At 36.5% G+C, this 26,115-nt stretch overlaps 1 protein-coding gene across 4 annotated transcripts in view; it reads left to right on the plus strand.

The window, feature by feature from the left end:
- Nucleotides 1-26,115, plus strand: part of LOC123554809 (uncharacterized) — a 225,118-nt gene that overhangs the window by 174,254 nt on the left and 24,749 nt on the right. For 2 of the 4 annotated variants that reach the window (XM_053547714.1, XM_053547718.1), the window contains one exon: nucleotides 8,295-19,302. The exons of 1 other annotated variant lie outside the window; for it this stretch is intronic. In XM_053547714.1, coding sequence (XP_053403689.1) covers nucleotides 8,295-8,528 — 234 coding nt within the window. In that variant the 3' untranslated portion in view covers nucleotides 8,529-19,302. Of the gene's footprint in view, nucleotides 1-8,294; nucleotides 19,303-26,115 lie in introns of those variants that run through there. One more of the 4 variants, XM_053547716.1, reaches the window with a different exon arrangement.

Raw genomic sequence — 26,115 nt, forward strand, 5'->3', positions numbered from 1 at the left:
TGGGAGACATATTGATTTACTCCAGTCTGTGTGTGTGTGTGTCTGTGTGTGTGTCTGTCACAAAGCTTGTCCGCACTCTAAGTCGAACATTTCTCATCCGATTTTCACCAAACTTGAACAAAATGTGTTTGACCATAAGACCTCGGCCAAGCTTGATAACTAGCCAAATCGGTCCAGGCGTCTTGGAGTTATGGCCCTTGAATTACCAAAAATCTGTCTTTTTACTCTTGTCCGCACTCTAATTCGAATGTTTCTCATCCAATCTTCACCTAACTTAAACAAAATGTGTTTGACCATGAGACCTCGGCCAAGTTCGATAACTAGCCAAATCGGTCCAGGCATTTTGGAGTTATGGCCCTTGAATTATCAAAAAATTGGCCTTTTTACTCATGTCCGCACTCTTAATCAAATATTTCTCATCCGATCTTCACCAAACTTGAACAAAATGTGTTTGACCATGAGACCTCGGGCAAGTTCGATAACTAGCCAAATCGGTCCAGGCATTTTGGAGTTACGGCCCTTGAATTATCGAAAAATCGGCCTTTTTAGCACACCTGTCACATAGTGACAAGGTGAGCTTTTGTGATCACCCTTCGTCTGTCGCCCGTCGTCAGTCCGTGCGTCCGTCCGTCCATGCGTGCGTCAACAATTCCTTGTCTGCACGATAGTGGTTTCATTTATGATTTTATTTTAACCAAACTTGCACATAACTCGTATCACCCTAAAATCTTGGTTCCTTTCTTGAACTGGCGAGATTCCGTTATGGGTTCCAGAGTGATGGCCCCTGAAAGGGCCAGAATTAGCTATTTTGACCTTGTCTGCACAATAGCAGCTTCATTTATGATTTGAATTTAATCAAACTTGCACAAAACTTGTGTCACCATATGATCTCAGTTCCTTTCTTGAACCCGCCAGATCCCATAATGGCTTCCATAGTTATGGCCCCTGAAAGGGCCAAAATTAGCTATTTTGACCTTGTCTGCACAAGAGCAGCTTCATTATGTCTCCCACCACACAGTGTTGTGGGAGACATATTGATTTACTCCAGTCTGTGTGTGTGTGTGTCTGTCACAAAGCTTGTCCGCACTCTAAGTCAACCATTTCTCATCCGATTTTCACCAAACTTGAACAAAATGTGTTTGACCATAAGACCTCGGCCAGGTTTGATAACTAGCCAAATCGGTCCAGGCGTCTTGGAGTTATTGCCCTTGAATTACCAAAAATCTGTCTTTTTACTCTTGTCCGCAATCTAATTCGAATATTTCTTATCCAATCTTCACCAAACTTAAACAAAATGTGTTTGAGCATGAGACCTCGGCCAAATTCGATAACTTGCCAAATCGGTCCAGGCATTTTGGAGTTACGGCCCTTGAATTATCAAAAAATTGGCCTTTTTACTCATGTCCGCACTCTTAATCAAATATTTCTCATCCGATCTTCACCAAACTTGAACAAAATGTGTTTGACCATGAGACCTATTATTGGCCGTAGGGAAAAACAGAGACCACTTTTCTGTGGTACAACATGGATGGTACCTCTAATTTTTAGGTGTATTTTGACATATCTATACCTTGTAAGAATTTTTTTTTCTTTTTGGTTAAATTTCTTCCCTTTGTCGTTCCTGTCCTTTGGACTTAGATATTTTTTCTGAGGGCCTTCCTGTCCTCAAGTGCAATGATAACAGGTGAGCGATATAGGGCCATCATGGCCCTCTTGTTTGAACTAGCCAGATCCCATTATGGGTTCTAGAGTTATGGCCCCTGAAAAGGCCAAAATTAGCTGTTTTGACCTTGTCTGCACAATAGCAGCGTCATTTATGATTTTATTTTAACCAAACTTGCACACAACTTGTATCACCATAAGATCTTGGTTCCTTTCTTGAACTGGTGAGATTCCTTTATGGGTTCCAGAGTAATGGCCCCTGAAAGGGCCAGAATTAGCTATTTTGACCTTGTCTTCACAATAGCAGCTTCATTTATGATTTGAATTTAATCAGACAAAACTTGTGTCACCATAAGATCTTGGTTCCTTTCTTGAACCGGCCAGATCCCATAATGGGTTTCAGAGTTATGGCCCCTGTTAGGGCCAAAATTAGCTATTTTGACCTTGTCTGCACAATAGCAGCTTCATTTATGATTTGATTTTAACCAAAGTTGCACACAACTTGTATCACCACAAGATCTTGCTTCCTTTCTTGAACTGGCCAGATTCCATCATGGGTTCCAGAGTTATGGCCCCTTAAAGGTCCAAAATTGGCTATTTTGGCTTTTGCAGCCATATAGAGACATCATTTATGGTTTTATTCGATACAAACTTCCAAAATATCTTCAACAACAATAAATCTTGGATTCCATGACAAATCAGATCCAATCGTAGGTTCCAGAGTTATTTTATATCTGATTACCTCCCCTGATTGTAATCAAAATGGATTTATATCAGTAAGTACTTATAGGACTTATTTGAAATTTCATTATTGTTATTAGTTGGACTGAGACAATCAGGGTAGATAACTATGAACTGATTTTATGTCAAATTACCTCCCTTTATTTCAAGTTAAAATGGGTATATTTCCATAACTAATGAAGATACTGATCTGAAATTTCATTTATATCAACAGATTTATTTGGCAGATCCTTCTTTTGTTCACTTACAATATTTATATATTTTTGAATTACTTCCCTTTTACGTTACTATAAATAGCTTAATTTTAGTAACTTTTTAGCTCACCTGTCACATAGTGACAGGGTGAGCTTTTGTGATCGCCCTTCGTCCGTCGTCCGTCGTCCGTCCGTCGTCCATCCACAATTTCTTGTCTGCACGATAGAGGTTTCATTTATGATTTTATTTTAACCAAACTTGCACACAACTTGTATCACCATAAGGTCTCGGTTCCTTTCTTGAACTGGCCAGATCCCATTATGGGTTCCAGAGTTATGGCCCCTGAAAGTGCCAAAATTAGCTATTTTGACCTTGTCTGCACAATAGCAGCTTCATTTATGATTTGATTTTTACCAAACTCGCACACAACTTGTATCACCATAAGATCTCGGTTCCTTTCTTCAACTGGCCAGATTCCATTATGGGTTCCAGAGTTATGGCCCCTAAAAGGGCCAAAATTAGCTATTTTGACCTTGTCTGCACAGTAGCAGCTTTATTTATGATTTGATTTTTACCAAACTGGCACACAACTTGTATCACCATTAGATCTTGGTTCCTTTCTTAAACTGGCCAGATTCCTTTATGGGTTCCAGAGTTATGGCCCCTGAAAGGGCCAGAATTAGCTATTTTGACCTTGTCTGCACAGTAGCAGCTTCATTTATGATTTGATTTTAACCAAACTGGCATACAGCTTGTATCACCATAAGATCTTGGTTCCTTTCTTGAACTGGCGAGATTCGATTATGGGTTCCAGAGTTATGGCCCCTGAAAGGGCCAAAATTAGCTATTTTGACCATGTCTGCACAGTAGCAGCTTTATTTATGATTTGATTTTTACCGAACTGGCACACAACTTGTATCACCATAAGATCTCAGTTCCTTTCTCTAACTGGCAAGATCCCATTATGGGTACCAGAGTTATGGCCCCTGAAAGGGCCGAAATTAGATATTTTGACCTTGTCTGCACAATAGCAGCTTCATTTATGATTTGATTTTAACCAAAGTTGCACACAACTTGTATCACCACAAGATCTTGCTTCCTTTCTTGAACTGGCTAGATTTCTTTATGGGTTCCAGAGTTATGGCCCCTTAAAGGTCCAAAATTGGCTATTTTGGCTTTTGCAGCCATATAGAGACTTCATTTATGGTTTTATTTGATACAAACTTCCAAAATAACTTCAACAACAATAATTCTTGGATTCCATGACAAATCAGATCCAAGCATAGGTTCAGAGTTATTTTATATCTGATTACCTCCCCTGATTGTAATCAAAATGGATTTATATCAGTAAGTACTTATAGTACTTATTTGAAATTTCATTATTGTCATTAGTTGGACTGAGCCAATCAGGGTAGATAACTATGGACTGATTTTATGTCAAATTACCTCCCTTTGTGTCAAATTAAAATGGGTATATCTCCGTAACTAATGAAGATACTGATCTGAAATTTCATTTATGTCAACAGATTTATTTGGCAGATCCTTCTTTTCTTCACTTACAATAATTTTTTTTTTTTTAATTACTTCCCTTTTACGTTACTATAAATAGCTTATTTTTAGTAACTTTTTTATTATTTGCCGTAGGGAAAAACCGAGACCACTTTTCTGTGGTACAACATGGATGATACCTCCAATTTGTAGGTGTATTTTGACATATCTGTACCTTGTAAGAATTTTTTTTTCCTTTTTGGTTAAATTTCTTCCCTTTGTTGTTACTGTCCTTTGGACTTAGATATTTTTTCTGAGGACCTTCTTGTCCTCAAGTGCAATGATAACAGGTGAGCGATATAGGGCCATCATGGCCCTCTTGTTGGTTAAATTTCTTCCCTTTGTTGTTTCTGTCCTTTGGACTTAGATATTTTTTTCTGAGGACCTTCTTGTCCTCAAGTGCAATGATAACAGGTGAGCGATATAGGGCCATCATGGCCCTCTTGTTTGTTTTTAACCTACAACATTCAAATTTGGACCACATGTATAGTTTTAAGTGGCTAGATGAACCTTGACATGAGTTGACCTTGTTCTTGACCTAGTGACCTGCTTTCACATTTCTGTAGCTACAGCCTTCAAATTTGGACCACATGCATAGGTTTGTATACTGAAATAAACTTTGACCTTGACATTGACCTAGTGACCTACTTTCACATTTTTGAAGATACAGACTTCAAATTTGGACCACATGCATAGTTTTGTGCACCGAAATGAAATTTTACCTTGATTTTGACCTAGTGACCTACTTTCACATTTCTGAAGCTACAGCCTTCAAATTTGGACCACATCCATAGTTTTGTGTACCGAAATAAACTTTGACCTTGAGATTGACCTAGTGACCTACTTTCACATTTCTCAAGCTACAGGCTTCAAAATTTGGACCACATGCATAGTTTTGTGTTCTGAATTGAAATTTGACCTTGATTTTTACCTAGTACCTACTTTCACATTTCTCAACTGGATCCAAGGACTGTGATGACCTGGATTCTGACATAGTTACCTACTTTTAGGATTTTGAGCTAGTCTTAAAATTTGGAACATTCAAAAATGGCTCAATATAGGGCACCAAGATTACTCTGTGATCTCTTGTTTTATTAAAAACTTGTATAAATTGATGTGTGTTCATTAAATTATCTATAGCATTATATTATTATATAGTTGCCTTAAATTTACTGAAATGGTTCCCTTTGGCCTCGTTGAAAAACTTGGCCTGAAACATCTGTGTTACTAGGTCTTTTAGACAGGAATATCTATGCCTGGCATGTGCTCGGACAAATGTTTACTTTCCCCGCTACAGGCCCGGATCCAGAAATATTTTACTGGGGGCACCAGTCTAGAATGAAGACGCCACCGCCAAGGCGCATAGCGCTGAAAGTGGGTAGGTATGGGAAGGCGGGCGTCTGCCCATGTTAGGGGGTCAGGGTGTCTACCCCAAGAAATTTTTGAAATACAGGTATGAAATGTTGGCTTCTGGTGCATTTACTGGTAGGGGTACTCCCCTCATTTTAGGAGTGGGGAGGGGGTCAGGGGGCTCTCCCCCTGTAAATTTTTGAATGACGGGCATGAAATGGTGGCCTCTGGTGCATTTTTAGGTCTAAATTTTGAAGTAATGGAGGAGTTATTCCAGTCTTGATGGTTGGGGGCTGGGGTCCCACATTTAAGTGCGGGATTTTGAAATACTTGTATGAAATGGTGGCCTCTGGTGCGTTTCAGGGTCTAAATTTTGAGAAAATATTATTCCTTTTCCAAAATAGTAGGGTGTATCTTTGATGGGTATAGGTCACTTCTCAGCCAACTTGGTGGGGGGGGGGGGGGGGGACAGGGGTCACAAGCCCCCTCGGCCTGGCCCTGGATCTGGCCGCTTGGTAGGCAAGAATAATTTCTCTTTCACATTTATTCAGATATGACCTTGATTCAAATGCATCTCTTTCACATTTATTTGGAAAAAGAAATAAACGTCTATATACGAGGGGCTATCAAAAAATACGTAGACACATGTAACTGACTACTGAAATGTGGCCTTGTCTATAATTGATTTGTTAATTTGTGTTTATTCTTGTATAGTTTACCTAATATGAAAAACAAATAATATATTATAACGTTATAAAAATGTGTTTCTTGTGTTTAAACGACCATATGTACGCTCTTATGGCACAAGCCGAAATAATAACCAAATAAGAAAAATACTTCAACTTGTTTATGCATATTGTCCTGGTGATTAAAGTCAAATTGCGCCAAAACATCACGTTTACATTGTCTGACGTCATTATAATAAAAGTGCAAAATTATGACGTCATAATATAACACGTTATTGAAATATTCAATGTTTTGTAGTACAGGTGTGAAATCATAAAACGAAATAAATGACAACGCCGAAATTGACGGAGCAGCGCGCTGCTATTAAATTCTGTGTTAAACTGAATAAAACGCCCTCGGAAACCATGAATATGTTGTCAGATGCCAATTTGAAACTGCCGGTATGTAGGGCACTTGTGTATAAGTTGCACAAACGTTTTTGAGAAGGAAGGGAATCACTCGAGGACGATTCCGGAAGAGGACGGCCAAAACTTGTGTCTTCTGCAATGATTCAACGAGTGAACGACGTTGTGGATGAAGACGGGCGAATCACAATAGGGGAAATATGCGATAGAATTCATGTGGGTTACGGTGCTATACAAACAATATTAACTGAGAAACTCTGTATGCACCGTACATGTGCCCGTTGGATACCTCGTTTACTATCTGCTGATGACAAAAGCCGTCTTGTTGTGGCATCCAGGGAATTTCTGCGCCGTTACAACAACCAAGGTGATGCGTTCTTGAAAAGAATCATCACGACAGACGAAACCTGGCTGTTCTTTTATGACCCGGAAAGTAAACAACAATCGTCCCAGTGGAAGAGATCATCATCACCACCTCCATTAAAAGCAAAAGTTGTGAAATCGGCAAAAAAGAATATGTTTATATTCTTCATGGACATGGAAGGAATGATCCTAAGTCACGCAGTACCACAAGGACAGACGGTCACAGCAGCATATTATTCAAAGGTTTGTTATGATGTTCTATATAACAATGTAATATGAATATTTGTATTTTTGAAACTACTGTTATTATAATAATCTAAAGTAATTCAGTATTTGAATAACATACATGAAGTATTTAATTTGAACAAAATGCGTAAGCACGTGATTTAAAGATAAGACATCTCTCAATTTTCAGGTCATCAGACGAGACTTGATGCATGCGTTACGAAAGAAACGACCACACATTGCAGCTGAACATATTATATTTCATCAGGACAATGCACCAGCCCATCGTGCCGAATCAACCACCCTTGAAATGGATATTCTGGGGTTTGAACGGCTGATTCATCCTCCATATAGTCCGGACCTCGCACCCATGGATTTCAGTGTTTTTCCTGCCTGAAAGTCTGAATTGCGCGGTCACAAATTTGACAATCTTGATCAGTTGCGATACGCCACGAGAACTATACTTTCCCAGAAGTCATGTGATTGGTACAGAGGTATCTATAACACTTGGGTCCGGAGACACACGAAATGTATAGAGAAAAACGGCGAGTACTTTGAAAAAGTTTAAATGACTGACTTCACTGACGTCATTTTACTTGCACCGTGTGCGCTGTGCTGTAAGCAGTGACTTATTTTATAATACCGTGAAAATGTAATTATTGATTTGTTTACTGTAAAATTTTCAACATTTATTGGGTGAAAATTAAATATTTATGCTGTGTATATTTCGATTATCTATTACAAACCATTTGCTTAATATACCGAATGTCTACGTATTTTTTGATAGCCCCTCGTATTTTATCTATACAAAATCTGTGAAAAAGAAGATTTTTATCAGTTGCATGAATTATATAAAAACAGAAGCAATGTTAATAAAAATGAGTAACATAATTCTATGGAAAACTGTAGAAAACACCTTTTTCTCCAGAAAACAGAAAGACTACCGGTAAGGTATTTTATCTAAAATTGACTAAATTTAGTCTGACAGTAGGTCGAGCCAGGTTCCTTGGACTAAGTTCTAATCTTGTAACAAGATGTTTTTATACTAAGTTTCGTCTGAATCCAATTAAAGCTATTATTTGGAATTAAATCAATCACATTTTTTTTTTCTATTTTCAGTGTCGTACAAAAGTCAAACATCAGAAGTATTGCCTTCTCATGAATCAGACTCTTAAAGAACTAAAGCGGGCGATCACCATGATTCATACACAGCGTCGTGATTGGTCAAAGATATCATTTGATCAACAATTACTTTTTCTAAATAAAGCAAAGCAAAAGCTGAAGCTTTTAAAAACAAGAACAAATATGCTTGCCAAAGTGTTAAAGAAACTGATGAAAAAAAGTTTTAGATAAAAACTAACTGCAGGATGGAAAGTTTTGTTTGGGTGGCAACATTCGATGCAAGGAAGTTGATGAAGCAGCTTGAAAGCGAAAGTGTGTAAAATACAGGTTGTTGTATTTGATTGTAGGGATAAAGGATTTTTTTTGTGTTGCAGCATCTACAGAATCCCGAGGGATTTGTTGGTTCCCACGAGCTTGCTAGGGCAAGAGTACCATTGTTACATATGCCAAAGCTATTCTAGTATAAAACGTGTAAAAACTAATAAATGAACATCAACATCATTTACATGTGAGCTCACGTTGATTCTCCTGTTTAAACACCAGCGAAAAGTGACAAGAACAGCAGTTTTTATGCTAGAATACCTGTTTGAAGTTACATATTCAAAATCGGATATTTTCAGTACTACTTGTCTTCTGAGTAACGAAATGCGCACTTTCACAGAATCAACATTTCAACACATTATTTTCGTTTTCTAAGCTTCATCTGTGCTTTTTCTCAGGTGAATTTTTGTGATCACCCAGTGTCTATCGTCCATCGGCATCAACTTCTTACTTAAATATCTTCTCCTCTGAAACTGTTGGTCAACCAAACTTGGTCTGTAGCATCCTGACAAGGTCCTCTCTCAGGTTTGTTCAAATGGTTCTGCTTGGACTGCTAGAGCTAATAAAGAATAATATATATTAACAACTTCTTCTCATGAACCATGTGATAGGTCCTCACCAAACATTTCTGTAGCAACCTGGTATAGTCCTCTCTCAGATTTGTTCAAATAGTTCTGCTTGACTGATATAAGGGCCGCCAGAACCAAAAAATAGAAAAACAAAATTTAAAGCAACTTCTTCTCATGAACCACTTCATTGATCATCACCAAACTTGGTCTGTAGCATTCCTGTAAGGCTCTCTATCATCACCAAACTTGGTCTGTAGCATTCCTGTAAGGCTCTCTATCATCACCAAACTTGGTCTGTAGCATTCCTGTAAGGCTCTCTATCATCACCAAACTTGGTCTGTAGCATTCCTGTAAGGCTCTCTATCATCACCAAACTTGGTCTGTAGCATTCCTGTAAGGCTCTCTATCATCACCAAACTTGGTCTTTAGCATTCCTGTAAGGCTCTCTATCAGATTTGTTCAAATGGATTCGCTTGACTGAGGCCACCAGAGGTAAAAATAGAAAATCGTATTAATCAACTTCTTCTCATGAACCATTTAAAGGATCATCATCAGTTTTGGTCTGTAGTGTCCTAGTAAGGTGTTAATTGAAAATGGTATATATAAAATTGTAATTATTGATTAATAAAAAATAATTATGTATTGATATCTGATTGCTAAAATATAACCTCCATTAATAAGATTCTGCTTTTTACCTAATTATCCCCCGACGAAAGTCGGAGGGATATAGTTTTGGCGTTGTCCGTCCGTCCGTCCGGAGCTGTATCTAGGAAATCATCATCATCATATCCTGTGTTTATTTGTCGACTGCTGCGGGTGTCCCAGTAACTAGGGTAGGCAGCAGGTGGCTAGATTGTTTAACACCCAGTCTCCATGCTTCTCTGTCATGTGGGTCAAAGCTGTCAAGGTTGTAAGCCTTCAAGTCCCGCTTGACACATTCCAACCAGGTCTTTTTAGGTCTCCCACGTCCTTTGGAGTTTGGTATGGACATACTCAAGATTGAGTTGATGCATGAGGATGCACGAATGACATGGCCATACCACCTCAGGCGTCTGGTACGAATAGCCTCTGTCACCTCCTGTAACCCCAGCTTTGCGTACAGTGCTGCTATGGGTACGTCATCATTGGGTTTGATGCCACAGATCCATCGGATCATTGACCTGTCGTTTCGACGGAGCCGCTGTAAATCTGGAGCAGAAGGCGCCCACGTTTCACTACCATGCAGTAGGGCAGAACGGACACAGGCATTGAACACTTTTCCACGAGTCTTGAGGGATACATGCTTGGAAGTCAGAATTGGCAGGAGAAATGGTTGGGAATATTTATTTAAAACTTCATATACATGTTCACCACTATGAGTTCTTGCGGCCCGTCAAGTTTCAGTCAGATTGCCCATGTAACACCAGAGTTATGGCCCTTAGAAATTTCTAATGTTAACTATATAGGGTACTATAAATATGGCAATTTCTGCATCATAATTTTTGATATATTTGACCTAGAACTATGAAACTTAAACAGAATTTAAATCACCATAATGTGGTTATGTATACACAATTTCATTCGGATTTATTTGTAAATTAAGAGTTATTGCCCTTTAATTGTATGAAAATCCACATATTTGTATATAACAAACTTACCATTTGGTAGAATTTCATTAAATTTCTTTCATTCTTTTCCATGAAAATTTATTGTAAACATGTGAAGTTGTGTACCCACACCTGGTCACCCCCTTACTTTGATTACATCCCTCCCTATCCCCCCCCCCCCCAAAAAAAAAAAAAATTACTTATTTAAATTGTTTAAAACAAACTTCAGATACATGTTCACCACTATGAGGTTATGGGGCCCATCAAGTTTCAGACAGATTGTCCAAGTAACGCCAGAGTTATTGCCCTTAGAAGTTTCCAGTGTTAACTATATAGGGTACTATAGATCTATAGATATGGCAATTTCTGCATCATAACTTTTGATATATTTGACCTTGAACTATGAAACTCAAAACTTCCATGATTATTTATCAACATGCAAATTGTACCATTCCCCCACCTCACTCCTCCGCCCAGTCATGCCCACCACTGATCATGCATCCTCTGCCCCCCCCCCCCCCCCCCCCCTCCCCCAACTTCACCCTTTTACCCTTTTTTTTCATTTTTAATTTTCCATCAATATTTATAATCAACATGTGAAATTTTGTTTCCTCTCTCGTTACCCCGCACCCCCACCCCCTAAAAAAATAAATATATTAAGTTGTGGCTGCACAAACCTTGTCCTCAGCCATGTTCAAGATATCTTACCTGTGTTCTCTTTAAGAACATCTGTTCTTTTAAGTTCAAATGTACATGAACTTGTTAAACAGCAACACCTGGTGCCAAACCACTCAAAGACAATATTTCGTTCCAGTTAAATTTCAAGCTCACATTTCAATTAACTGCATTTAATTTTAAAAGCTTAGCTTTCTACAGTTAGCATATCCCATTCAAAATAAATTCTTTAGTCAGGATCAAAGTATCATATTTTATTATGTACTATTTTATTAAACATTTGTTTTCTGTTAAATTGATTTTGACTAATGAAATTATTTGCTTCTTATTAACATCCTTAATTTTTTTGCCGGATATATTTTTTTGCCATTCCTCACCACAAACCCTTTCCACGGGGGATACCAATTCATCGAATTTACTTGTTTTTACATGTATTACTCTACAATCTTCGAGGCAATTAACCTTGATAGTCATTGGATTGAAAATTGATTGAGGGACTAAAAATTGATTGAGGGGACTAAATGATAGTAAAACAATTAACCTGATCTACTGATACTGATAAAAACATGTAGGTTTCCTGTTTATTTGCACCTGTAGGTTATTATGGCCAGCCATTAATTTGTTCATAGTGATACTGATAGGAATTAACCATGAAATAATAATTAAGTATAAAGGTAAGGATAAATTCTGCCATGCGAAATGTGGACTAGGTTTTTATACAGTTTTATACAATAATAAGATTATTATGTGAAGAGTGGATTGATAACTTTAGATATATAGAGAACTTAAATATCAAAACATAAGGTGAAATACTTTAAATTTTTATGCCCCGGGGTATATTGTTTTGCAGATCGGTCCGTCGGTCTGTATGTAGACCAATCTGTTTCCAGATGATAACTCAAGAACGCTTGGGCCTAGGATCATGAAAACTGATAGGGAGGTTGGTCATGACCAGCAGATGACCCCTATTGATTTTGAGGTCAATAAGTCAAAGGTCAAGCGCTCAGTAACTTTGAATAGTTAAACCGTTTCGGACGATAACTCAAGAATGCTAGGGAGGTTGATCATGATCAGCAGATGACCCCTATTGATTTTGAAGTCAATAGGTCAAAGGTCAAGGTCACATTGATCCAGAACAGTAGAACTTTTGTGTACAGTAACCAAATAATTTCTGTTCCTTGTGCAGTTACTGAATGCATCAATGGGGCCATTTCGTGTTCTACGAGCTCTTGTTCAGACAGTTTCAATTATCAAGTTTAGATAACTGCTGAATTATAGTTTATTTCTAAATAATTATCAAGCCTATTTAAAAAAAAAAATTTTATGCCCCCAAAGGGAGGCATATAGTTTTTGAACCGTCTGTCGGTCTGTCAGTCTGTCCGCAATTTTCGTGTCCGGTCCATGTCTTTGTCATCCATGGATGGATTTTCAAATAACTTGGCATGAATGTGTACCACAGTAAGACGATGTGTCATGCGCAAGACCCAGGTCCGTAGCTCAAAGGTCAAGGTCACACTTAGACGTTAAAGGTCATTTTTCATGATAGTGCATTCGTGTCCGGTCCATATCTTTGTCATCCATGGATGGATTTTCAAATAACTTGGCATGAATGTGTACCACAGTAAGACGACGTGTCATGCACAAGACCGAGGTCCGTAGCTCAAAGGTCAAGGTCACACTTAGACGTTAAAGGTCATATTTCATGATAGTGCATTGATGGGCGTGTCCGGTCCATATCTTTGTCATTCATGCATGGATTTTAAAATTACTGGGCATTAATGTGTACCACAGTCAGACGACGTGCTGCGCGCAAGACCCAGATCCGTAGGTCAAAGGTCCTAAACTCTAACATCGGCCATAACTATTCATTCAAAGTGCCATCTGGGGCATGTGTCATCTTATGGAGACAGCTCTTGTCTTTAGAAAATATACATGATATACATATATTTGAAAGTGAAAGTGCAGGCAAAAACAGGTCAGTTGTTACTTTGAGGCTGCCTCCAGGTTATTAAGGTAGGTAAAAGATCAATTTCTATAGAGTCAAAGTTAATTGATTAAAAGATAATATACAGTGTCATAAATTAAAAGGTTGTACACAATTTTCAAAATAGGAGGGGATAATCTTAGAATTAAGATATTTTTAAAATTGAAAAAAAAAATGAAAATGAAAAGTAATGAGAAATTTAGTATTTTTTGGATGTTATTTTATCAGATAATACAATCTGACTAAAGTAAATAGCCTCGTTCTGACGACCCTTCCGCTAGCCAATCAGAGCCTTACTTACAACATTTTGTATGTGAAAGTAGAAGTTTAAAAAATCTATATTTAGCCTGGGTTTTTCATGTTTATTATGACGGCCACATCATGACTGTGCCGTCGTGTTTTGAGAGGTATCATATGTCACTGTACGGACTTGGTCACGAATATGTGTCGGGCAGCCAGTTAGCTCAGTCAGTAGAGCACTCCCCCTATAAGCGAGGGGTCCCAGGTTCGAGCCCAGACTAAATGCACATTTTTCTCACCCTGTAACATTCTATTTTGATGGTTCAGCCAAATGCTTGTTGAAATGAGTCGTCTGATTGGTTCAAATAAAAATAGCAATATCGGAAATCCAAAATATACAGAAGACGAATGTGAATGGGTCATTCTCAGGTCTTCGTTTAGAAGATCAAGTACTTTGGTCAGATTGTCAGATAATATATATAAGACATCCTGAAAAACATCAGTGGAGTTAATAAGATAAACAGGGTATACTTGGAAATTTGAATTTGAAACTTTTTTTGGCTCATGGTGAGCTATTAGGATCGATGAATGTCTGTCGTCCGTCCGTCCCTCCGTTCACATTTAGTTTGTTTACACTCTAGCATCCACAGTTTTGAAGTAATCTTAATCAAACTTGGTCACAATGTTTCTGGGCACAAGACCTCAGATGAGTTCGGTTATGGGCTAGATTGGATCAGTATGTCCAGAGTTATGTGCCCTTGATTGACAAAATTAGCTATATTTCACTTTGTTTACACTCTAGCATCTTCATTTCTTTGCCAATCCTAATTATATTTATGTAGAATGTGTATGACCTCAAGATCTTTTATGAATTCGATTATGAGCAAAACCGGGCTGGTAGGACCAGAGTTATGTGCCCTTGATTGACAAAATTTGCTAAATTTCACTTCGTTTACACTCTAGCATCTTCATTTCTTTGCCAATCCTAATTATATTTATATAGAGTGTGTATGACCTCAAGATCTTTGATGAATTCGATTATGAGCAAAACTGGGCTGGTAGGACCAGAGTTATGTGCCCTTGATTGACAAAATTTGCTATATTTCACCTTGTCTACACTCTAGCATCTTCATTTCTTCACCAATCCTAACCATATTTGCATAAAATGTGTATGACCTCAAGATCTTGGATGAGTTCGATTATGAGCAAAATCGGGCTGTTAGGACCAGAGTTATTTGCCCTTGACTTACAAAATTACTGTATTTTACGTTGTTTACACTCTAGCACCTTCATTTCTTCACCAATCCAAAACATATTTACATAGTATATGTATTGCCATAAGATCTTGGATGAGTTCAACTTTGAACAAAATCAGACAAGTAGGACCAGAGTTGTGGGTCATTGATTTTACAAAAATCCCTATATTTTACTTTGTTTACACTCCAACATCTTCATTCCTTCAGCAATCCAAATCATATTTATATAGAATGTGTATGAGCATAATATCTCAGATGAGCTCAGTCATGAGTGAAATCTGACCATAAGGACTAGAGTTACTCACTCTTGATTTTACAGAAATTGCTATATTTTCCCTTGTTTACACTTGAGCACATCATTTCTTCACTAATCCAAATAATATTTACACAGAATAGGTATGATTAAAAGACCGTGGACGAGTTCCAAGAGCTAAATCAGTTTAGTAGGACCAGAGTTATGTAACCTTGATTTACAAAAATTGCTCTATTTCACATTGTTTTGTATTTTTCATTCTTCACCAGTCCTAATCATGTGTGTGTGATTGATTTGAAAGTTCAGTGGTCTCAGATTATCAAGGTAGATAACTCTGGACTGATTTTATTTCAAATTACCTCCCTTTGTCTTTAATTAAAATGAACATATTTTGGTAACTACTTGCATGATTGGTTCCAAATTTCATTTATGTGATCAAGTGGACCCAGACAATCAGGGTGGACAACTCTGGAGTGAAATTTTGACAAATAACCCCTTTTATTTAAGAAATAATAAGTTCCCAAGTGTGGTTTATCTTAGAATAACCCGTGTTTTGAGTTCTTATGCATAAAAATATATCAAGAAGGCTGTAGGCCTGAGTGATATATTGTTTCGCATAAGAACGTAAAACTTGGGTTATTCTACAATAAATCACACTTGGGAACTTGTTATTTTGATTCTAACACAACATACAAGTATCAACAATGTTAGAAAAAAAGGTACCGTAACTACTTTTTAAGATATGAACTACACTTCGTGCTAAGCACCTGGGTCATTCTATACATAGAAATGAAGTCAATAATTTTCACGCGCATGGGTTATCGCAAAATAACAGTTGATTGATTTTCTCCTATGTGTATATAGGTTATTTCCTGGTTGTGTTAGAATTTAATTTGAATGGATCAAAGGAAAATCTTGTTAACACTCTACAGACCACAATTTAAGTTTGAAACTCATGAGAATTGGTCAGAATATTTGTCTTGATGACATCTAGGTAAAGGTTGAATATAGGTCATCTGGGGTCAAAAATTAGGTCACCCGGTCAAATCAAAGAAAAACTGTGTGTGTGCAATAGGGGCTGCATTTTTTACTTGATATTCATGAAATTTGATCAGAATGATTTTCATGGTGAAATCTAGGTCAAGTTTGAATCTGGGTCATCTGGGGTCAAAAACTAGGTCACCTGGTTTAATCAAAGAAAAACCTTGTATAGGCAATAAGGGCTGCATTTTTCATTTTATGTGCATGAAACTTGGTCAGAATGTTTGTTATTATGAAGTCTTGGATGGTTTTGAATTTTAGTTACGTGAGATCAAAAACTAGATCACTATGTCAGTTCAAATGAGAAGCTTGTTTACACTCTTGAGGCCACTTTTTTGCTTTAATATTCCCAAAACTTTACCAGAATGTTTGTTTTCATGAAATCTTGGACAAGTTTTAATCTGGGTCATGTGGGGTCAAAAACTAGGTCAAATCAAAGAAAATGCTTATTTATACTCAAAAAGCCACATTTTTGGTCCAATCATTAATGAAAATTGGTTTGAACATTGTCTCCATGAAATCACTAGTTCAAACATGTTTACACTGTTATGGTGTGTTACTCAGGTGAGCGACCTAGGGCCATCTTGGCCTTCTTGTTCTGAAAATAGGATTTATAATGAAATTCTCGGGATATATAGCTAGTAGACTAAAACAGTTCACTTGTTAACGTACTAAAATTGCAGTCAAATTTTTAGCTCATCTGTCACAGTGACAGGGTGAGCTTTTGTGATTGTCCGGTGTCCGTCCGTCCGTCTGTCCACAATTTCCTTGTGAACACGATACAGACCACATTTTGTATTTGATTTTAATCAAACTTGCACACAACTTGTATGGGCATAATATCTCGGTTCATTTCGAAAACTGGTCAGATCCCATCATGGGTTCCAGAGTTATGGCCCATAAAGGGCCAAAATTTGCTATTTTTAGCTTGTGAACATGATAGAGACAACATTTTACAATCAACTTTAATCAAACTTGCACACAATTTGTATTGGCATAATATCTCAGTTTCTTTCGAAAACTGGCCAGATCCCATCATGGGTTGTAGAGTTATGGCCCCTTAAAGGGCCAAAATTTGCTATTTTGGCTTTTGCAGCCATATAGAGACTTCATTTATGGTTTGATTTGATACAAACTTGCAAAATGTCTTCAACAACAATAAATCTTGGATTCCATGATGAATCTGTCAGATCCAATTGTAGGTTCTGGAGTTGCGGCCCCAGATTGACCCCTAAAAGAGCCAAAGTTTGGTAATTTTTACCTTGTGAACATGATAGAAGTGACATTTTATATTTGTTTTTAACCACACTTACACACAACTTAAGTCACAATAAGATCTCGGTTCCTTTTGAAAACTGGCTAGATTGCACCATGGGTTCTAGAGTTACTGCCCCTGTCAGGGGCAGAATTTTCTCTTTTGGCCCTTTCAGTCATATAGAAGTTTCATTTATGCTTTGATTTGATACAGACTTGCACAGAATGATTATCTTGATGATTTCTAGGTCTGGATCGAAACTGGGTCAAGTTGGGTCAAAAACTAGGTCATCAGGCCAAATCAAAGGAAAAACTTGTTAACAACCTAGAGGCCACATTAAATTTTATGACCATTTATGTGTTCATGTAACTTGGTCAGAATGTTTATCTTGATGATTTCTAGGCCAAATTTGAAACTGGGTAATATGGGGTCAAAAACTAGGTAACCCATTCAAATCAAAGGAAAAGCTTGTTAACACTCTTGTTCATTTGATGTGCATGAAACTTGGTCAGAATGTTTGTCTGCATGAAATATCAAATGAATTTTTATGTGGGTCATGTGGAGTCAAAAACTAGGTCACCAGGTCAAATCAAAGAATAAGCTTGTTTACACCCTTGGGGGCACATTTTTGATTCTATCTTCATAAATTTTGGTCAAAATGTTATTATGAAGTCTTGGACGATTTCAGATCTGGGTCACGTGGGGTCAAAAACTAGATCACTAGGTCAAATCATAGGAAAAGCTTGTTTACACTGTAGAGGCCACTTTTATGCTCCAGTCTTTCCGAAACTTTGTCATGGACAAGTTCTAATCCTGGTCATGCAGAGTAAAAATCTAGGTCACTAGGTCAAATCAAAGAAAATGCTTGTTTACACTCAAGAGGCCACGTTTTTTTGGTCCAATCTTAATGAAAATTGGTCAGAATATTTGTCTCCATGAAATCACTAGGTAAAACATGTTTACAGTGTTATGGTGTGTTACACAGGTGAGCGACTTGGGGCCATCTTGGCCCTCTTGTTATATAATTTCTTTTAATGTTCCTTGGGTGAAGTTCTGCTAAGGATGGCTCCCCTGATTACTAAAAATCACTATCTTTGAAAATTATCTTGTTTGAATTTGTTTGAATTCAGAATGATTTGACACAATCTTTCCTTTGGTGACCCGCCACCAAAATGGTTATATCGTCACCATAGCTGGAAAACTCGGGTGAGCGATCTAGGGCCATCATTGTTTGAAACAATAATTTTTTTCAATAGAAAAAGCCATCGAAATATACAATTTACAATTACGTAGAAGGATCAACTAGAAAGAGATCAAACTTATGTCAAAAAATTTTCTAAACAGGACGCTGGCGTCGAAAAGTTCTTTGCTAACTGATATTTTCATGAATGACATTTTCCAATTATCTATCAAATTATTTATTGGAGATTTTGATCTACACTCATAGACATCTATAATCGGTCACCTATGATTTTCATATATTTCGTTAAGACTACACTGAAAATAAAACAATAAAGTATACCATGCGTGGTTGATTTAAGCCATTTTAATGGAAAAATACCCTCACAGATAAATAGCATAATGGGAACAAAGGTGATTGACAAAATTTCAGCCGTGTAATTTAAATATTATCAAAGTTACCGCAGTTACAACATTGACCTATTATGAAATTCTATGAGTGTGTGTTGTTTTTTTTGTAAATAGTTGTATTTGCATGTCAGTATGATTTTGCGACTGCATTTTATTATACGAACTTACAATCTTATAATAAATCAGTTTGGTTGACAGACATAGTTTATGAGGTATATTAAAGATTTTTAACAGATTTTTATTCTTGCATTGGAAGTGTAGCTATTTTAAATGAGGAGATTGAATAGTTGAAAATGAGGAGTTGTTGTTGTGGGAGTCAGAATGGCAGAAAATGATGTTTTTATTGTCGAGAATTTTCTGAAAACTTTGTAAGTGTAACTTTGTTTGCAGTTTTTTCTTTACTTCAATGCAGCCGGTCCAGAGAGCTATGTTTTGGCTTTAATTGGCATCATTTGTTGGGTAAATAGATGTAAGAACAAAAAAGTTATGGAAGGCACCAGTTGGCTGATTGGGGTAATATTTTGAAAGACCTTTTTTTTTCTCCATTTTAATGTACCTAAACCTTACTCAGGCCATTATGTTGTTAACTATGATTAATCACATGCTAAGTAAGAAATTCATCCAATTTTTACGCTCATAAATACAATTATCGCTGATTTTTAGCTCGACTATTCATAGAATAGTAGAGCTATTGGACTCGCCCATGCGTCGGCGTCCGTGTCTGCGTCAGCGTCCGCGTCCCGATTTGGTTAAGTTTTTGTATGTAAGCTGGTATCTCAGCAACCACTTGTGGGAATGGATTGAAACTTCACACACTTATTCACTGTGATAAACTGACTTACATTGCACAGGTTCCATAACTCTGTTTTGCTTTTTTACAAAATTATGCCCCTTTTTTGACTTAGAAATTTTTGGTTAAGGTTTTGTATGTAAGCTGGTATCTCAGTAACCACTTGTGGGAATGGATTGAAACTTCACACACTTATTCACTGTGATAAACTGACTTACATTGCACAGGTTCCATAACTCTATTTTGCTTTTTTACAAAATTATGCCCCTTTTTTGACTTAGAATTTTTTGGTTAAGGTTTTGTATGTAAGCTGGTATCTTAGTACTCACTAATTGGAATGGATTGAAACTTCACACACTTGTTAACTGTCATGATCTGACATGCACAAAGCAGGTCCCATAACTTTATTTTTCTGTTTTACAAAATTATGCCGCTTTTTCAACATAGAAATTTTTGGTTAAGTTTTTGTATGTAAGCTGGTATCTCAGTATCCACTAATGGGAAAGGATTGAAACTTCACACACTTGTTCACTGTCATGATATGACATGCAGTGCAAAGGGTCAATAACTCAACTTTGCATTTTACAAAATTATGCCCCTTTTTAAACTTAGGAGTTTTGGGTTAAATTCTTATATGTAAGCTGGTATCTCAGTACCCACAAATGGGAATGGATTGAAACTTCACACACTTGTCCACTGTCATGAGCTGATAAGCACTATGCAGGTTCCATAACCCTATTTTGCTTTTTTTAAATTATGCCCCTTTTTCGACTTTCGTATTCATTCAATCAACAAGGCTGTTGAATAGTCGAGCGTTGCTGTCCTCCGACAGCTCTTGTTTAGCTCACCTGAACCAAAGGCTCATGGTGAGCTTTTGTGACCGCACAATGTCGTGGGTCGTGCGTCCGTTAACAATTTCTAAAAAAATCTTCTTCTTGATAACCACTTGGCAGAATTACACCAAACTTCACAGGAATGATCCTTGGATGCCCCCCTTTCAAAATTGTTCAAAAAACAGAGTTCCATGCAAAACTCTGGTTGCCATGGCAACCGAAAGGAAAAGCTTTAAAAATCTTCTTGTCCAAAACTGCAAGGCATACAGTCTTGATATTTGGCATGTAACATCATCAAATGGTCCTCTATGAAGATTGTTCAAATTGTGCCCCTGGAGTGAAAAGAGGCCCCGCCCCGGGGGTCACAAGTTTTACATAGACTTATATAGGAAAAAACTTCAAAAATCTTCTTGTCTAAAACCACAAGACCTAGGCCTTTGATATTTGCTATGTAGCATTGCCATGTGGTCCTCTACCAAAGTTGTTCAAATTATAACCCTCGTGTGAAAAGAGGCCCAGGTCTTTAAGGGATTTAGCCTTTATAATTTAAAAAGAGAACAATATGCCTGGGCAGAAGAAAGAAAAGAGTGTACAGCCATAAAAGTCATATATAACACTTGCGTGCCCCAGCTTCCTCAACGTATAGCCAGAAATATGCTCTTACCGCTGCACTGAAATAATAACAAAACGATAAAGTCATATAACGCCTAGTTTTATCGGACTTCCATACAGTATAGTCTGAAGGTTGTCAATGCATTTATCGTTCTATCTTACATGCTACTAAAATGAAACTAAGCTTTCTTATCAAACTCGCACCAAGCTTCAACTTTACGGCAACCCTTGTCAGTTCAAATAAAACAAATTGCTTAACACAGTTGAAGGAAGAATGAAAAGGACAAGATAAGAATGTTCTGTGGTGGTTCACTTAAATGCTCTCGTTAATTGCTGAGTTTGTCGTCAAAAATAATTTTGAAAAATTTACTGTTTCAAAAATACAAAAATTTAATGTTTCAAAAAGTATGCTGCTTCAAAGTTGAAAAAAATAACAATTTTCAAAACGATCCCACTTCTGTCACCATTATGTGGGAAATAAAATTTAACTGTTTAACTCGTTTAAAATCTATATGATCGTTTAATAGTTTGCTTGGAAGCAGTGGCAGTAGTAGTTTACTAATAGTAAGTTATTACGCCAGAATTACTGACACGTCAGGATGACACCACCATTTACTTAGCAAGGGAAAATAAAACACAAATACTAAACCAACCAAATTTTTACTTTAATTTCTTTACTAATATTTTGCAAAGTTATCTAAATATACAAGTTAGAAAATTGCCAAAGATACTGATGAAGATGACAAATCAGCTTAATGAATAAAAAGATTGAAGTTTCAAGTTCTGCCAGAAGTAAATAATAATTTCAATAAATGTTATTATTAAAATATCTAAATGTATTTTAGTGAATCTGTGCTTGTATGACTCTGTGCCTTAACAAAAATATAAATTAATTACTGATAACTACTTAAGTATTTAAAGATGAAAATCTAAAACAATTGCTGTTAAAACAACAGAATTTAAGTTACTTAATTAAAGACAATTACTTACTAATTTAGAGAAAATTTACAATGAATTTAGTAAAACTCTTAAGGTTAAATAGATAGCCAAAAATAAATACAAAATTAATTATTAATTACTAAACCCTTAGCGAGTTTCTAAGATGTTGTCTACATTCGTTTACAAAACTTCGGGATATATGCATGACTTGTGCCAAGTTTCATAACAATATACAGTCGAATACCGTTACCTCGATATTCAAGGGACTGTAAAAATTGCATCGACGTATCAGAAGTTCGACGTAACAATATCGACTATCTGGGACTACTTTGTACTTGTGTTGGACGTCTGTACTATCAGTATATCCAATGCTTTGTTTCAGAGGGTTTGAAAGAGGAAAGAAATAATATAAAACATAAATACGATTTTAATATTTTATTGACAAAAAAAAATTATCTTATTATAATTAAATACATACATACAACTTTTTAATTTTTCAAGATATACTTTTAAACATTAGCATTTTATTCCTTCCTGAAACAAGTCTGAACGCAGCGGTAATGTTCATAGTTGAGTAGTCATTTTGACTGTGCTTCGATAACGAAATTTTGCCAGTTAAATACGCAGATTTTCACTGCGTCAAACAGAAAATGTTTCATCCAAATTAGTTGTTATATTGGAAAACAGCTTTGCTGCTTGCACACTGTTTTATAAGACTAATTATTGAGAATTAAATGCAAACTCGCTAACATTTAAACTGGAATAAAGATTAAGTAACAAACAAAACAAACACACAAACTAGCCTGATTATAATTAATACATCGCCGGACAACAATAGGCTGCTTTTCACACCTTACAAATAACATTGGTATTTTTTGACAAGCTGTGATATCGAAGAAACCAGGTGTAAAAACAGTACAGGTAAGTTGACGGGACTGAAAAATCTCATCGAGCTAAACTAAATATCGAGCTAATCATATCGAGGTAATGATAAATAATTACATTAAGATAAATAGGGGAAAATTGGGACCGACTCAAACACATCGTGCTAACCGGAGTTTCGAGCTAACGGATGTCGAGGTAACGATATTCAACTGTATCAAAATTTGTCAAAGATATAGAAGTTTTCATAAGAACATATTTGTATATTTTCCGTACAATTTGGACAAAAACATACAGTGTCACTTATTATATTTACAATGTTTGAAAAACAATACCAGTATCTTTCAATTGTATACATACAAAACAAATATTGTCTTGCAGATTTGTGCTCTTGTTAATAACTTACAAAATGAATATTTGCTGATAATAATTATAATTCCATAAGTTTTCACGTTTTTAAACCCCAAGTTTCCTTTATATAGGTTACTGACCATTCCAAGGCAGTTCCTATTTTCAACTTGTTTTCTGTCTGTCTTGTATTTAATAATTTTGTATTGTGTATGTTGACATGTTTGTTGTTGGCATTTCATTCTCTTTCTCCTCACTCCCTCTATCGCCCCCTTCCTTTCCCCTTGCAATTGCGCTCCCTTACTTTGGCATCCCCTCCCCTTTTACCATGAGTAAGTTATTGTGCCCACCTTAATTTTGGCTGCTGGAATCCTAAGGTGGTGCCCGATTGTTGTTTTTTTTCCTGCTTATGTGTGCGTTTGTGTGCTTGTGCATCTGTGTGTCTTGGGCGGTGCCGTACAGTGTATAATTGTTACATCTTACTTGTTTGTTTATCTGTGTAAGTTAGTTATATGTGTGCGTGTGTGTCTCTTTTGTACATGAGTGTCTGCGCTGCTGTGGTTTGCATTGTAGGGTAACTGTGATTAATTAATTTTCAAGAGAACAGGCATTCTTTTAAGCTGTAATAATAGTAGCTTATGTAGTCAATAAAAAAATGGACACTTAAAAAATTTTCTTACTGTCAAAATTTGGAATAATTCATAATATTTTGCCGGTTTACCATTATTACAACTGAAAAAACATTTCTGTAAGAAAACTGCACCCTATTAAATGCTGCCATGCACCTAGGACTGTCCTAGATGACATGTCAATTATATTTTTGGGCACAAACACCTGTAAAATCAAACATGTCAAAAGTTGGGACAACACATTATTTGCAGGAAAAATCTCATTTGGCATAACTATGTCAAATCTGTGTTAGGACTGATTTTTAGGGTCCTCCTCCTCTTAGTAAGAATGTGCAAATAAATAAAAAAATTCACATGAACAAGAAAAATATTTATTAATTTTGCTTTTTTGTACACTTAGGACATTTTTGTAAACAGTGTTCAATATTACAAATAATGTGCCGTTTAAAATGAATTACAGTAGTTGAAAAAATATTGAAGAAAAAAAAACAAAAACAAAAACATATCACTATTAAGGATGACATCCCATAATAGGCCTCAATTTCAGCAAAAGCGTACATACAACTTGATAATATAAGCTTTGAAAATGTCAAACGATAGAAATAAGGTGCATATTGACAAGTTCTATAGTGATAGAAGTTCTCAAAAATTTTCATAAATTACCTCCCCAGATAATTTTGGTTTTTCATGAGCTATCTCCCCTGAAAACTAGAGAAAAATAATTTTCTCCTTTTCCCTATGGGGAATTTTAGATTTCTTTTTGATATTTGTATCAGAATCATATAATGCAGCTTTCTACCGCAAAATTTTCTCGAAGCTCAAGTTCAGATTCTTATAATCAAAGAAATTATATATTTCCCATAGGCATCAATGTTAACTTCAATACCGATTATCTCCCCAAACAATGATAAAATTTGAAAAATCTCTCGGTGAAACGTTTTTAATTTTGAATGTCTTTAAAGTGACCAAATTTCATTTAAATATTACCATCCAGTTACAAGATATGAAATATGGCTATTACAACATGTTATCTTTAAATAAAGAAAACAGACTTCATCTAATTAATAATACTTTTCAATGCTGCGAGTAGAAAAGTATCAATTGGCCATTTTCGGAGCAAAATAAAACTTGACACTTTTTCATTTCAAGAAGCCATGAAAAATAATCATTCATTAATATTTTCTAAACTTTTGCTAATTCAGTAACCAACACATTACACTTCAGCATAAAAAAAACCTTTTTTTAGCTAAGGTGAGCTTTTGTGACCGCCCTGTGTCCTTCGTCAGTCCGTCGTCAACAATTTGACTGTTAACTCTCTAGAGGTCACAATTTTGGCCTAATCTAAATATAACTTGGTCAGAATGTTACCCTCATAAAAATCTTGGAGGAGTTCGATATTGGGTCATCTGGGTCAAAAACTAGGTCACCAGGTCAAATCAAAGGAAAAGCTTGTTAACACTCTAGAGGTCACAATTTTGGCCCAATCTTAATGAAACTTAGTCAGAATGTTACCCTCAATAAAATCTTGGATGAGTTCGATATTGGGTCATCTGGGGTCAAAAACTAGGTCACCAGGTCAAATCAAAGGAAAAGCCTGTTAACACTCTAGAGGTCACAATTTTGGCCAAATCTTAATGAAACTTGGTCAGAATGTTACCCTCAATAAAATCTTGGACGAGTTTGATATTGGGTCATCTGGGATCAAAAACTAGGTCACCAGGTCAGATCAAAGGGAAAGCTTGTTAATACTGTAGAGGCCACATTTATGATGTATCTTCATGAAACTTGGGCAGAATGTTACTCATGATGATCTCAAAGTCCAGTTTGAATCTGGGTCATGTAGGGTCAAAAACTAGGTCACAAGGTCAAATCAAAGGAAAAGCTTGTTAACACTCTAGAGGCCACATTTATGACCATATGTTAATGTAACTTGGTCAGAATGTTAATCTTGATGGTCTATAGGTCGTGTTCAAATCTGGGTCATATGGGGTCAAAATCTAGGTCACCGGGTCAAA

This window comes from Mercenaria mercenaria, chromosome 7, assembly GCF_021730395.1.
Source record: "Mercenaria mercenaria strain notata chromosome 7, MADL_Memer_1, whole genome shotgun sequence".
Taxonomy (NCBI): Eukaryota; Metazoa; Mollusca; class Bivalvia; order Venerida; family Veneridae; genus Mercenaria; species Mercenaria mercenaria.